At 31.4% G+C, this 17,128-nt stretch overlaps 1 protein-coding gene across 1 annotated transcript; it reads left to right on the plus strand.

Moving 5' to 3' along the window:
• Positions 1-1,364: 1,364 nt before the first annotated feature.
• LOC134705322 (vitelline membrane outer layer protein 1 homolog) lies at positions 1,365-8,688 on the plus strand. The gene is made up of 4 exons (XM_063564067.1): positions 1,365-1,526; positions 4,803-4,903; positions 6,382-6,570; positions 8,153-8,688. The coding sequence occupies exons 1-4, from the start codon at positions 1,385-1,387 to the stop codon at positions 8,393-8,395; spliced, it is 675 nt and encodes a 224-aa protein (XP_063420137.1). The 5' UTR covers positions 1,365-1,384; the 3' UTR covers positions 8,396-8,688.
• The last annotated feature ends 8,440 nt before the right edge of the window (positions 8,689-17,128 follow it).

Raw genomic sequence — 17,128 nt, forward strand, 5'->3', positions numbered from 1 at the left:
GTTTGTGTAACCATGGCAACAAACTGCAGTTATTTGATACAAAATATTGCTAAAAGCGGGTGAAAATGTCTCAAGAGTCTCCAAAATTTGGTCCGAAGAAAAATATTTATCAAGTAGAGTTTTACTTAAGCTTTAGACGTTTATCTTTCAAGAGGTAAAAATATCATATAAAATTGAGAATGGAAATTGGGAATGTGTTCAATAGACAACAATTCGACCACAGAAAAAAATAACAGCAGAAGGTCACCACAGGACTTCACTGTAGCGAGAAATCCCGCACCCGGAGGCGTCCTTCAGCTGGCCCGTAAACAAATATATACTAGTTCAATGTTAATGAACGCCATACTAATTTCCTAATTTCACACAAGAAACTAAAATTAAAATAATACAAGACTAACAAGACTTACAAAGGCCAGAGGCTCCTGACTTGGAAAAGGCGTACAAATGCGGCGGGGTTAAACTGTTTTTTGAATAAATGTTTTTAGTTCCGATGCAAAGACCCTATAATTAAACTCACCATAGATACCAGGACTAAAATGTGTATATACGCCAGTCGCGCGTTTCATCTACAAAAAACTCATCAGTGACGCTCGAATCAAAAAAAGTTAAGTGAATCAATATTAACGCCAAATATGCAAACTTTAATGACTTGAAAAAAATTATCGTTACTATATGCATGTTCCCCTGTAAAATTAAATTGAAAAGATAGAGATGCAAGTCTTTATGGAAAACACTATAGTTATCCTTGGACTTAATGGCAGTACGGATGTGAAGATACGAAATGTCAAACAGAAAAATGGCCTTTAAAACATACTGCAACAATCTATTGGTTCATTTAAACCCATTTGGAAGGCTATAGTATTCATGCAAACTCCGAAACAATGGCGCTTTACTTTCAAAGTCAACGAAGCAAAACAAGTAGGACGTTACCTGTTTTAAAAAGTTTTGAATACAACAAACCTTACTTTTGCAATTAACTGATGTTGCAGGAACGGAAAGAATAATTACTCCAGGGACCAATAAAGAAAAAAAAAGTTTTATTAATTTTTAATGAAAATATAGCAATTATATAATAAAGCAAATGACATCAGACAACCACGACAGAAAACAAGTATTGCAGTTATAAAATGGATAACAATTTAAGTGCTGTTTAGTATTTGCGTTTATTTAAACTTTTGAAGTTTTATAGTTTTTTGTTGTTTCCGAAATGAAAGTATATGTTCTTGCTTTGATATACAGCTTCCTTTTTCAAAACCTAAAATTTGTTGTTGGGAATTTTCCAACAAGACATGATGTTTTTGTAGTAGAGAAGAATAAGAAAATTCGATCGGTGCCTCTCACATCTCTAGGAAGAATGTCTCGAACTCAATGTGCCGCATTATGTATGACATTTAGTGACAGATGTTGTGAAATAGCGTATATAACCTCGACTGAAGAGTGTAAACTGGATCAGTCCGGATGCTGTCACACAGATTTTGACTATTTATCAGGTTCAGACCTAATACATATTGATCGTAAACAGATGAGTAAGTATAACCTATTCTTTTTAACCCTTCAAAAAATGGGAATATTTTGATATTAATTGAAATCTAGGATCTCTATAATTATTTCCTAAAACGTTCCTGAATTGTTTTTAGGGCGCATTTAATTATTCACCGTGATGGTGATGTTTTAATTTAATTTCTATAATTTTAATACTCTGTTGTTTGACTGTCAACTCGCTAGTCAGTACTTTGTCCGTTTATGAATATTAAAATTGTAAAGAAATAATGGATTAACTTCATTACGTAAAGCTCGACTGTTAATGGATTTTACTATTGGAAGTATTTCATTGTAACATAGCACGTGAATTGTGTCGGTTCCCATAAATCCGTTGTGTCGATACTTGGGGATGTTTGGTATTGTGCTATACTTGATAACTTTTTGCCGCTGGACCTGAAATATATAATGGACACAAATTCAGGCTATATCTTTATTCTTGCTATCAACTGACCAAGTGAACATCATGAACATTTAATTACAATTGTACATACATTATGAATTAATGATATCAAATAAAAGACACATACATTCATATAAAGAACCTTCAACTGTATATTCCAAAATCATCTTTTAACAAGGGAACTAACTCTCATTTTACATTCTTTAACTATATATATAAAATAAGAGTTAACACTCAATATGGATTGTTCCTGACTATTTGTCATACTAAATATTTCATTCTAAACCTTTAACAATGAACATTGTAAAATTGTATACCTCATTCTCATATATAATCTTCACATTTCAAGCTCAAATTGGGGAAGAAACATACTTCATCCTTTAAACACACATATTTTTCTGAGGAATACAAATTGATCACCATACCCTATTATAAAACAACATCATTGGAATCATTAAAAGGCCCCTCAAATTGAACTGGCAGTATATTTTATTTCTTATAAAAATTAATGACTTGTATTGCAAATTGTAAAATGCTTGATCAGAATTGAAAGATATGATTAATTTAGGACTTTCGAGCAATACATATTTACTGATATCTTTGTATTCTTAAGTAATAAACATTATTTTCATAGTCCTAGTATCCCATTCAGCCATTGACATAAACATTTTCTCTTGTTGATCAAATCTATTTATTTTCGCTTTCCCAAGACTTACGGCTTATTGTTCAGTTTCCTGAATATCTTAGAGTTAAACTTATCTATACATACCATTTTGAAATTTCCTTCAGTTCTTATTATTTCCAAAATTGTTTTCTTCAAACGAGTATTGTTCTAGGGGTAAATTCAGTAAATAAATATACTTCATCAGGGACCGCCAATTTAGGGGAGAGCTTTCTGTATAACACTGAAGTTATATGGTCTTCTGATTGGCAGATAATGTTTGTAATAAATATTTTTTGGTAGATGGATCAAAACTAGAGTTGAAAAAAAAAAAAAAATGCTGACTGTACTAATTTTTTTCCCTTCTGGGTTGAAAAGTAATGGGGGTCAGTATGGGAATTCAGTACGAATCTACATTGTTTGTAAACAAGGCCATGTGAATGCCCAAAAAAGCCGTATGACCCTATGTTTTTATTGTTGCAAAAGATAGGGCTACATTTGTACTTTCATGAATGATATATGAAAGATTTTAATTTCTAAAGGTAAATCAGGTATAAATTTATTTCCACACATAGATTAGCATTAAAGTCAATGGGAGATTTTTTACTGAATTTACCTCTTTAAACCAATCGGAACAACTCGGCCTTTCTGGTTGCACGAAGCTATTGTACTGCGTAGCGAGAATGGCCGAGTAGTTACGATTGCTCTTTAAACAATATCAAATTATGTCCCTTTAATATTATAAAAATAAAACCAATAGCTGCAAACATGTTATTTTTACGGAACTTATAATATGCTTAAATTCTTGATTAATTTCTCTTATATTCAACAAACCTATAAACTTTACAAATTATATATATAGACTAATCGTAACTGAATAAGTTCTTTTACTTTAATTTGACTTAACGAAATAATAGTTAGGAGTTAAACTATTATTCTTAATTAATTGTTAACACTTATACTTTACATACCTTAAATATAATGGACACAAATTCAGGCTATATCTTTACTTTTGCTATAAAGTGACCAAGTGAAGTTTATTATCAAAATGTATCCCTTAAAACCTTTTTTCCAGGTGGTCACCCAAAGATCAACCTAAATTTGTTTGTCCAATCAAAAGATAATTTACTCCTCAATTTACAATTAATTTGAGTTACTCCTCCCTAAAACCTATTATACAATAGACGATTTTTTATAAAATAGTCGCTTTGCCTTCGGCGGGACGCTATCCCTATTGATAATGATCTATTGTCTAAAATGTGCCCCTTTTCATAATTATTAAAGCTTAATTTATTTCAGGGGGATTAACATGTCACAATCTTTTTGATAATGTTTTCTATAATTTCCTGTTACATAATATTGCGTTGTAACTTGGTTTAAAACTTTTTAAATCAATTTTATTATGTTTCTCATAAAATATGAACCTTTTTATTGATTTGTAAATTTAACAAATCTTTTCTCTATCTATTGAATATACTTTCATAATTTAATAAGTATTCTTCTATTATATTTTGAACGAATATTTTCTACGTCACACATACCTGGCTATGAAAACATCGGCTTTTGTCGTCTCTGATGAAGGCAAATAAAGAAAAGAGCTTTGGACGTATGAAATTATTAAATGTGAAGTTATCATTTTGTCCATTTATAAATGTCTATTTTTAGTATAACCACTGCAAAAGGATCAGCTTTTGTTTCCATTGACAACATTTACAAAGAGACATTTTTATAAATGCTTTTATACATATTCTAATTTGAATTCTATATTAAAATAGGACACTTATCACACAAACTGTAGTTGGGTCATTCTTTTCTTCTTTTGCTCTTTATTGAATAAACTATGGTTGTATTGTGTTTCCCAAATTATCGATTTGAGGCACATTAACCGTAAAAACATGTCATGAGCACACACAAAGTGGTAGCAAACTTTTTTCTCAAATTTTCCCACTTTCCATGCATTTCCGAACCAATCGAGAAAAAAAATTCTCACTTTTGAAAGGATTGATCACAGAAAATGACAAATCCAAGTTTAGCTATGAAATGTTTCAAACGTTGATCATAAATTTCAAAAAGCTACAACAGATTTAGCTGTAGAACATTGCTGAAGAAAACTGTTCAGTACTATTCATTCATACAACATAATGAGTTTATCTTCATGTTATAATCTTATTATCTTTATAAAGATTTTTGATGTTTCAGTGAAGAATACATTATCTGTAACAAATGGCGGAGTTTATGGAGTTTGGGAATCTGAAGAATTTTGCACGAAAGGTCATTATGCCATTGGATTCAGAATGAAAGTATGTATATTTTGATATGATTACCCTTCCGGAGCACATGAGACAAACTCCAGTTTTTTTTTGGATTCTTGTTGCTCAGTCTCTAGTTTTCTATGTTATTTCGTATGCACTATAATTTGTCTGTTTGTCTTTTTTCAATTTTAGCCATGGCATTGTCAGTGTATTTTAGACTTATGAGTTTAACTGTTCCTCTGGTATATTTCGCCCCTCTTTCATAATACCCGTTAAATATTTTTCTCTAAAACTTTAAGATAAGCTTTTAAACAACTAAACTCAAGCAGAAACTTCAATTGAAAACTGAATTCACTTTATTTCTTGTCAAAATAAAAGGAAAACAAACATACTAACTTAAACTATATAAGGTTGAATGAAAACCAAATTCATAGCAAATCATCTTCGGTTCGATACTTTATGAGAAAATAATATGAATGAGTTAGCTGTCATGCAAGTGTTGATGGTTCTTTTCATTTTGGTATCTAAAATACGTGAGCAATTTAAAAAAAAAACAACCTTTGTTGCAACCCTTTCAAGGTACCTTATCTTTTTCTAGCATTTTTAAATGGCATTAAGATTCATGAATAATTACTGACATATTTTTCTAACGAAGGATTTTGTATCTGTGACTTTAAAAAGTCTTAATGACTCTAACTATATAATAATTATAGCAATCTTAATATCGGTATTTCTAGAGTTTATTAATAACTGATTCAATGTCTTATTGGGACATTTATAAAAACAAAACCTGTTCCAACGTTAGCATGGTTGCAGCAGTTGTAATACATCTGTGACAACCTGTTCGGCGGTTTAGCAGTTTACTTATGACTGTAACAATATTCTTTTATAAGAATAACAAAGGTATACACACATTATTTTATGAACGAAATGCGCAAACATTTGGAGGTTACAATTTTCATATTTATACAATATACATTTAATAAACTTAGCTGATATCACCGAACAATAGATAACAACGTATGAATAATTTTTTGGCACATAACAAGTACCAAACAAATTTAATTTCCTCAGGATAACCACGTGATTTTGAATGCCGAAACTACGGTAGGAAATGGCATTATGTTTTGTGGTCTTCGCGTCCGTTTGTTTGTCCGTTCGTCTCCCTCTTCGTCTGCCACGCTTCAGGTTAAAGTTTTAGGTCGAGGTAGATTTTGATGCAGTTGGAGTCCAATCAAATTGTAACTTTCATTTAAGTCATGTTCCCTATGATATGATCATTCTAATTATAGTGTTAATCTATAGTTGTTACCCAAATTTTATGATCCACTGAACATATAAAATGATAGTGCGAGTGGGGCATTCTTGTACTGTGGACATATCTTATTATGAAAAAAATAATTATACAAAAATCTAACAGAAAATCAAAAGCACATTACGATTGAATAATAAAATTGACGTTATATCAGAATATTGTATAATAAAGGCTAGTAAGTTTTCTTTTAATGTGTGCATTCCATTGACAGATCGAAGGACAGGATAAAGATAGGTCAGAACTGAATGCTATAGAAATCATTTGTGGAAGTAGAGGAAGTTATCTTTGTGGTGACAGGGCTAGTTCCGGTCAGCAGAAATGGGGAAATTGGACAGGGGAGGCACTTTGTCCAGCTAACACATTTCTCACAGCCTTTTCTCTACAAGTAGATCCATACGATGTAAGCTACATAGATCATTAACTATTATGTTTTTTGTTCGTTAAATGTTATTTTTACAATTTCTAGGCGATTCTAGAAAAAATAAGGTAGAAATTTTCTTGATTTATCCCGAATTTCTATTATGACAATCTGACAAAAGCAAGAATACCTGATGACGTCCTTATTTTAAAAATACACAACGTTCTGCAAGAATTTTAAAAGGAAGTATACAAATCATTAAAGAGACAGATTTCTCCACTATCACTCGTGTTTTACTATCTCGCTAGTTTACTTTTAACTAGTTATAAAGCTTGGCAAACCTCATGTTTACGATATTGATATATATTACAGCTTTAACTCCAAGAATCATCATAAGCGTTTAGTTCCTGATTCAAATAATATATTTTAAAAAAATGTTCAAATTGGCAATATTTTTGATAAATCCCTAAGGAAAACCTTTATAATAGTTATCAAAGGTACCAGGATTATGAGTGAATACGCCAGACGCGTGTTTTGTCCACATAAGACTCATCAGTGACGCTCAGATAAAAAAATCTATAAAGCCAAACAAGTTCAAAATTGAAGAGCATTAATTAAGGACCCAAAATTTCAAATTGATACGTCAATATCCATCACGTTTGGATTTATAAATATTTTGATGGATTCTCAATGCTCTTCAACTTTTTTCTTGTTTGGCTTTATAAATATTTTGATATGGATCCTCAATGCTCTTCAACGTTGTTCTTGTTTGGTTTTATAAATAATTTGATATGAGCGTCACTGTTGAGTTTTATGTAGATGAAACGCGCGTCTGGCGAACTAGATTATAATCCTGATTCCTTTGATAACTACTGAAATAAAAATACGTACTTTTGTGATGCCATTGTTGATTTGCAATATTTGAAAGAATGAGATAATAATTGTTAAATTTTATTGCAGAAACCTACAAATAATCGATTGATTTTTTTGATTTTTTAATGATAGCAAAATTAAATGATAAATAAATGATATTAATTTGTGAAATGGTTATAATAAATAATGAGCTTATCTAGTTTTCACATCTTTTTCATTAAAACAAAATGATATCATTGCTTTAAATTTCAATATCATGAGTGTTTATCAGGCTAATAACCTGGAATGTTTTTAATTCATTTTGTAAAGGAATTTGCAATACATTAACCTTTTCTCAAATGTAGTTTCATTTGAACGTTAACGACATAAAGATATTAAACTTGGCTAGCTCATGGGCATGTGTAACCGACTTAATTCTATCTTTGTTTATTTTGTTGTTCAGTTTTTCTCCCCATCTTTGTTTTGCTACCACTTACTGTAATAAAAGTAAGTTTCGAAAATACTTTAGTTTTCAATCTTTTTTCGCGATGTCAATGTAGATTAATAAGGAAAGATCCAAGTAAAACATACATACAACGATTTATATTCGCGTTCATTTTCTTTTCGCAACAGTAAAGAAAGATATTTGGTCACAATACACCGCCCTTAAAGTAACGGCTAATCCCCAAACGATTTACAGATGCTCCGATTTTAATAGTTTTGTGCAAACTGGTATAAATTCTGAAGATATGTTATCTCTTTGGTTTGATAGGTTGATAAAGATAGCACTGGTGTCAACTACATAAGATTCAGATGCAGATATTTCAATGGTGAATTTATTGCCGAAGATCTTACCTATCCTCCTGGGATTGGACCATTTGGCACTTATGGTGAATGGAGCGACACCTGTTCTATTAACAGTGCCATATGTGGTTTACAGACCAAAATTGAGGCTCCCCAAGGAGAGGATGACGATACTGCACTGAATGATGCTAAATTTTTCTGTTGTGAATAAAAATACTACAGTCAATATAGCAATTGAACTCATTTGGTGTTTTGGGGTTAATATAACGTTGAATGTTTAGAATGTGAAATGATTACATTTAAAATTAGTTTTCTATGTTGTGTTTCCTATACTATTATTTGTTTGTTTGTTTTTTTTTATTTTTAGTCATGGCGTTGTCAGTTTGTTTACAATCTGTGAATTTGAATGTCCCTCTGGTATCATTAGTACCTCTTTTAAATCAGAAGTGAATTGTTCACATGTCAGTAAATTCCACAATATGTAAAAATCGACCTTATGCAAATACACGCATAATAGATGTATATGTTGAAGATTTTGACAGATTTTTTTTTAACATTTAAAGACGAAACGAAAAAGATATTTTGGCCTATTCCATTAAGCAACGTAATATGTTTTACGGTTCGTATATCATCTCAATTTTAAAACAGTTACAGACTTTTCGTCGAAATGTGTTATAAGCGATGTAAACATAAATATAGATATAAATAGATTAAGTAAACTCGTGCTGTTTGATTATTTTAAGTTTATTTAATTTCATTTTATAGATGAAAAATAAATGTTTATTATCTTTTTACCTGTATAAGAAGATTTTTGTGGATCGAATCAGTCAATTAAATGATTTATCTTTGTTTCACTTTCAAAGTTGACTTTCTTTTTCTTTTAATAACCATATACATACAATTTAAGTGTTATCCATCTTAAGCTAAGGGGCTGAATTGATGTTCACATACATACGGTTTCAATAAGGTAGAATTATTCATTTGCAAGGTCAATGTGGTATACGATCGTTTAAGGGTCAATGTGGTTTACGATCGTTTAAGGATAAATTTGGTATACAGTAGTTAAAGGAATAATGTTTGTCCACCTCACAGAATCGTGTTAGGCACTAATATGAGATTGGAAGCAGGCAATCTGTTTCATTTGAAAATTTGCCACGGTCTTTTCCATCAAACCTGTAAGAATTATCGTAACTTTTGCACTGAACAAGGTTGACAACGTATGCTTTTGACGTCATTTTGGATCCCGTACTTCATAGTCTAGTTAATCAAGCTGGATAATATGTTTATTTTAATGACATTGATCTGTCTGTCTGCACTGTCTTTCATTTGTTTGCTCAAGTGCTTTGTCTGTATTCCTTTTTGTGTTTCTATGATAGACACGTGTATCTGTGCTCATACATCCCGTCTTTGGGTTGTTGTACTATCATGGTTAATCTTTATTTTTTTCCCTTTCATTTTCACTGATATGCTTTGTCTATATGCCTTTTTGTGTAACTTTGCAGCATATTTGTTAAATATTATAGTGATATAGATTATAACACAATGTTGAACTCCATTTTTTGATATTTTTATATATGTCTATTTGTTTTGTTTTGTTTACACATCGTTGTCAATATAATGGAATTTTATGCAACTGTCATACTAGCTAGCTAGCTGTAAAGCCAGGTTTTATCCAATATTTTTTACATAAGATAATGCCAGTACCAAGTTAGGAATTCGAATATACACGATTTTGCCTTTCGTTTGATCTGTTTGATCTATTGATTCTGCTTTTTGATTATGTACACTCCGTTTTTAGTTTTTGTCGAAGTTCGGTATATGTAAAATTTTTCTATTGACCATAACTGAATCTTCACGTTTTCTTTGGTTGCAATGTTTAATTTAAATATATGATGAGCGTTCCTAACGACCGCGATTTGAACATTCAGACTAACATCTGAAAATAAATGTGACAATATGTTTGCAGATGATTTTATTCAAGTGGTATTTGTGATTTACCGTACAGCTTTACACATTTGATTTTGGCATATCGAAAAGCGTACATATACAATGTCCAAAATACATGTTAAAGAGATGCATTGTACTTTTTTTTAATTCCTATGAACAGAAAAACACACACAGACCAAAGGTTATTTCAATCTAAAATAAACATGATGACGAATATCATTTTGTTTAGATTGTCAACTGACATCAACTCCAAGAGATCATTTATTTTAAAGAAGAGATGGTATTAAGTCCGTTTCTTTAATTCATGTCTACACTTGTCTACCTAAAATAACTTTTAAAGAACCTTTCATCCAAACCTAAAAAAATCAAAAATGATCATGTTCATAGACAATGACATTATCTTAAAAAAACTTTATTTTATTTTATATGTTAGGTTATTGCTTGACTACTATTGATGTAATTTGCAAATAAAAATTATTTAGTATAAAACTAGTGCTCATGTTTACGTGTTTCCGTAGACCGTGACTTTTTTCTCTTTGGTTTTGTCTTAAAAGGAGATTTTTTTTTGCTGGTTTGCTTGGTTTTATTATAGTTTTATAATAATGCAAGATATTTGATTCCAAGTGGTGCCGTTAAAACATCTCTTAGTAAATTGTACACACGCCATTACAAATTGGTTGACCGTGATGAAATATCCGTTTCACAGAGGAAAACAGTTATATTTCAAATATAAACAGGAAGAAACGGTATGATTGCTTATGAGAATACTCTCCATCACAGACCAAATGACACAGAAAAGGATGCATGCAACAACATTCTCATTATTTTCCCCAAATGTGACCTACCGAATAAGATTTATTATTGGATGAGGTGCCACTCATAAAATAGATCTGTTGGTAGCTTCAGAGCACATGAGAGTACCCCTTGTTTCTTTTGATGGTCCATGTTGTATAGTCGCTAGTTTACTATGTTGTGTTTTGGAACCTATTGTTTTTCATTGGTCATTTCTTTTTTAAGCCGGTCATTGTCAGTGCAGTTTCGTTTTGATAGTTCGAATGACCCTTTTGTTTATTTCGTCCCTCTTTGAAAGTGTTTGTTTTGATATAAAGTGTACTGTCTGTTACCATATATGGGCCTCTCAATGGCTTTTTCGTCGTTCCTTTTTCGACATATTTCAAGCATGTGGTCCGAGTACACAGTTATTTCGTAGTGCATTTCTTTAAGACAATAAATGAAAATAAAAAGAAATCCAACCTGCGCTTTCTCAATAATATTTTTACAGTGTGTTGTACTATTTTTTGGGGAAATTATATTAAAAACATAGAAAATTTCATCAGCCCTAACTCAAAATGTGAACAATTTTATGTTAAGGGGGTCTTGAAATCTTTTGACATCTTCCGAAGTGCTAATTTGTGACCTTTTTCAGTTGGACCTAATCACTACTTTACAATAATATTTATGACCCAAATTTTTTACAGTGTCATTTTGCCCCCCTACTTGCTATATGAGGAATGAAACAAATGATATAGCATGTTAAAATAAATATTAATGTCGGTAAATGTGGTGTTAGAAACGGTCTAGAACTAATTAACAGAACTTTAAGAACAAAAAGAGAGACAAAAGATACCAACGTGATATTTGAACTCACAATTCGAAAATAAAATGAAAATGCAATGGCAACAAATACACACAAAGTCTCAAAATCAATGTCTAAATTTGTTTGATAAATTTTCAGAATGTGCTGGACGTAGGTGTAATGTTGACAAAACTGAGGACATATGGATTGGGTCCAAAAAGGGTAGTATGGAAAAACTTTTACCAGAACAAAATCTTGTTTTGAACCTTTCTGGGAGGTTCAAAATATTGGGTATATGGTTTGAACTTGCTAAAAGGGACAAGACCCTATGTAATTTTACAGCCAAGATAAACCGTAACAAGTCACTTCGTCATACTTGGGCATATAGAGAACTAACATATAATGGGGGGAGGGGTGGTGGTTGTGATTAAAACTTTAGCACTTCCAATTTTGGTTCAAGTTATGACTGTCCTCCCTACACCCCCCCCCCCCCTTTTTTTATGGAAAGGAAAACCAGATAAAGTGAAAAGAACAGTGGTTTTGTCCGAACACTGTGGTGAAGGTTTTAAGATGCCTAATATTTACATATTTAGTGTAGCGTAAATATGTCTTGTCTGTATAAATTATTCTCCTTGGAAAGTTTTGCTGCTTAGTTATATACAAAAATTGGGTTGGGGAGGGGGGGGGGATTTTACATTTAAGTAAGGAAGGATTGCTTTATTTAGCCAAAAAAGTCAGTCCCTTTTGGCATGATATCCTATAATTTTGAAAATATGTTGAAAGTTGAAAACAATCCCAATATTCTGGCCCAGTCCATATGGCTAAATCCAAACATTAAAGTGGATGGCAAGATGATTTTGAAGGATAAATATATTGAAAATTGCATATTTTTTATCAATGATCTGGTGTCAGATAATATTACATTACTCTAGTCTCATATGAAGAATTTGAGAAAAAGTATAATATCAATACTAATTTTGTAGAGTTTTGTGGTATTTTAAGTACTATTCCAAATATATGGAAAAGTAGGATAGTAGGTAGTTCGAAACTTGATAATATTGAAAATAAATTAGTAGATAAAGTTAAAAATAGAACCACAATCTTGTAAATTTTTCTATAATTTATTTCTGGAGGATAATAAGTATTATCTCTTTCTTCCCGTAACAAATGGGAAATAGACTTAAATTTACAGATTGAAGATTGGAATGCTATTAATTCCATGCCCTTCATTATAACCAAAAATTGGGTTTTTACAAAATTTTCAATTTAAGATTGATCTTAGGATTTTAACATGTATTTACTTTTTATATAAATGTAAATTAAAAGAAACTGAACTGTGTACATTTTGTTCAGAAGTTAGAGAAAATATTTTTCACATTTTTTGCGAATGTAATGTAACACAAAATTTCTGGTTATATGATTATAGATTGGATTAGAAATTATGAAATCTTCTTGCCTTTTAGTTCAAAAGGGGTCATTTTAGGTGTGTTTGAGGATTCTGTCAACAGTAAAACAGTTAATAATATCTTGTTCTTATTTAAATACTATATATATAAATGTCAATGTAAGAGTGTATTGCCCGCAAAATTTGGCGGGATAGAATATTTACAGTATTAGATTAAAATAGAAATACTGACTCTGTATGTTTAACTCTACACAAAAAATAAAAATGGATCAGAAGTGGCAATTGTTAGAAGCAGCATTTAATTAAAAAAAAATCAATTGTTATTTATACTGAGTGCCATTGAAAACGCAACACTTGGTTTTTCAAAAATAAAATTCATATTAGAAACGATAATCTTTCAAAATAAATTGTTCTTGAAAGTTATCAATTTTGATAATAGATCGATATCAAACAAAATTGTTTCATTGACATCTTTTGGGCACAATATAGATAAACGAAACATCCAATGTCGAATCATCAACTCACAGTCCTAACAAAAAATGTTACAATCCCGTGGTGCAGCGCAATCTCGACAGCGCCGTGGAATTGATCATCCCGGACGTTTAATGTGATCCCGAGGAATGTAATTCCACTTGTCCCGCAAAGCAAACTCAAGCTGACTTTATGATATTGATGGTGGTTTTCATCGTCTAAACCGTGTCAAATCTGATGCAAAATTTGCCTTCCCGATCGGAACAAAATCCGGCGATAAGTACGACTTTTGGCCAAGGCGGGTGCCAAATGTCTATCTAACCACTTTAGTAAAATCTATGAATCTATGAAATTTTAACACAAGGTTTATGACCACGAAAGGAAGGTTGGGATTGATTTTGGGAGTTTTGATCCCAACATTTTAGGAATTAGGGGCCAAAAAGGGCCCAAATAAGCATTTATTGGTTTTCGCACTATAATTTTAGTTTAAGTATATAGAAATCTATGAAATTTTGACAAAAGGTTTATTGCCACAAAAGGAAGGTTGGAATTGATTTTAGCAGTTTTGGTTCCAACAGTTTAGGAATAAGGGGCCATAAAGGGGCCCAAATAAGCATTTTTCTTGGTTTTCGCACCATAACTTTAGTTTAATCAAATAGAAATCTATGAAATTTAAACACAAGGTTTTTGACCATAAAAGAAAGTTTGGTCCCAACAGTTTAGGAATAAAAGGCCCAAACGGTCCAAAATTAAACTTTGTTTGATTTCATCAAAAATTGAATAATTTGGTGCTTTGATATGCCGAATCTAACTGTGTATTCAGATTCCTAATTTTTGGTCCCGTTTTCAAATTGGTCTACATTAAGGTCCAAAGGGTCCAAAATTAAACTTAGTTTAATTTTGACAAAAAATGAATTCTAGGGGTTCTTTGTTATGCTGAATTTAAAAATGTACTTAGATTTTTTATTATTGGCCCAGTTTTCAAGTTGGTCCAAATCGGTGTCCAAAATTGAACTTTGTTTGATTTTATCAAAAATTGAATAAATGGGGTTCTTTGATATATCAAATCTAACTGTGTATGTAGATTCTTAATTTTTGGTCCTGTTTACAAATTGGTCTACATTAAAGTCCAAAGGGTCCAAAATTAAACTTTTAGTTTGATTTTAACAAAAATTGAATTCTTTGGGTTCTTTGATATGCTGAATCCAAACATGTACTTGAATTTTTGATTATGGACCCAGTTTTCAAGTTGTTCCAAATCAGGATCCAATTTTTTGTTATTAAGTATTGTGCAATAGCAAGAAATTTTCAATTGCACAGTACTCAGCAATAAGAAGAAATCTTCAATTGCACAGTATTGTGCAATAGCAAGAAATATCTAATTGCACAATATTGTGCAATAGCAAGAAATTTCAATTGGAGTTAACTTTCTTTGTCCAGAATAGTAGTTGAATCAACTTAAACCATTGTTTTATTCAATATACAATGTATATTCACTTTTACTACCAACTGATAAATTAAAACAAACTTTACCATTCAGTGATAACATGCACTTTTTTACATTTTAATATTTTATGATCTTTTTAAATGAGTAATGATTGTTAGAAATTTGAATTGAGATCGGTTTTGGAATAAAGGAAAGGAGGATGTGAAAAAAAATTTATTGGGGGGGGGGTCAATTTTTCTCATCTGAAATTTCATAAATAAAAAGAAAGTTTCTTCGAACATGTTTTTGAGAGGATTAATATTCAACAGCATAGTGAATTGCTCAAAGGCAAAGCAAAAATTGTAAGTTCATTAGACCACATTCATTCTGAGTCAGAAACGTGTGCTGTGTCACCTATTTAATCACAATTCAATTTTAGAACTGAATCCAGCTTGAATGTTGTGTCCATACTTGCCCCAACCGTTCAGGGTTCAACCTCTGCGGTCGAATAAAGCTGCGCCCTGCGGAGCAACTGGTTATACTTTGTTTTTCTAATACTGTATTATGTAATTTCACATGTTTCATCTTGAAAAAATAAAAGAATTACAAAAAAAAATACACAAAAAATGCTGAACAGTTCACATAAAGAACATAGAGATTAAGAATAAGTCTGAGTGGCAAGAGTATATTTATGCATATATTATGCAAAAGCGTGAAGACACAACCAGTAAGTGCTTACAACATAGAATCTAAAATAAAACGACAAGTAATCAAATCAAAATTGCGAGTTATCGAGCCTACATCTTTCTTGAAATATCCAGCGCCTGGATAAACTAAACGAATCCTGAAATAGATTGATATTTGTAAAGATCTTTAATTGTGACAGTGAACAATGCTATAGTTATGACTAGAGTGAAGCTATGTTATTTGACGGTTTGTCTGAAATATGTTTTTTTCTGAGCTCACAAATTCTAGAAAGACAAAGACGAGTTCAACATCAGTATTAACAACAACTCTTACGCACATTTTACCACGTGATGATCTGTATACAAAATACGAAAGTCTATTGAGCGCAAACTGTATCAATTACGAGATACCTATACATACAGAATGTTCATATTTCAATTTTGATTTTGGTGACCATATTCAATAGTCATGATGTAATCAAATCAACTTGGCAGCGTTTGTTCTCACAATCATGCATTTTCCCGTATCATAACTATATTCCTACGTCACAGTTCAATGACATCGAACATCTCATTCATAAAAAAACATATAACATTAAAATATACTCGGAAGAGCTAATTCAATACAATCATATTACACCACGGGTGTATACTCAAGTCGTTTGAAGAAGGTTAAATGAGAATCTAAGTCATAGTTCAAGTCAGAGTTCTGTTTACAAGTCATGTCATTCACTGAAAACCCAGAAATGAAGCTTAACATCATAGAACTTGGTTTTATCTTCTCTTTTTTTTTAAGTGTTATCATATTTTATTTGAATTTTACATTTGTTAGAGATACATGAAGTATCCCGGCCTCGTTTACGTTAGTATATAGCATTTCATTGATAAAGTTAATACTTGTTAGTGCACAATATATATATATATATATATCCGATGGATACATCTGTTGTAGAGTTGTCACTGACTCAGACGTACTTATAAATATAATTATTTTCTGTGACTGTATCTTACATTAATTTGTAGGATCATTTACCATAGATAATTTAGCTGATCTGTAACAATAACACCTTCATGCCTTATATATCATGTACTGCAGTACGCCGCTAGATAAAAACTGACGTGGAAAGGTAACACATGGCCAGCGAAAGCTCTATTATTTTTGTAGAGCCTAGGTGGTCGTGTGGTCTAGCGGGACGGCTGCAGTGCAGGCGATTTGGTGTCACGATATCACAGTAGCATGGGTTCGAATCCCGGCGAGGGAAGGACCAAAAATTTGCGAAAGCAAATTTACAGATCTAACATTGTTGGGTTGATGTTTAGACGAGTTGTATATATATAATGAGATTTTCAGGCTTATGGAGGTATTAGAACCAAAATGAGTTTTTTGCATTTTTATGAAGTACACATAGATACAAAACACCAAGAAAGAGTTT

Source organism: Mytilus trossulus, chromosome 2 (genome assembly GCF_036588685.1).
Source record: "Mytilus trossulus isolate FHL-02 chromosome 2, PNRI_Mtr1.1.1.hap1, whole genome shotgun sequence".
In the NCBI taxonomy this organism is placed as follows: Eukaryota; Metazoa; Mollusca; class Bivalvia; order Mytilida; family Mytilidae; genus Mytilus; species Mytilus trossulus.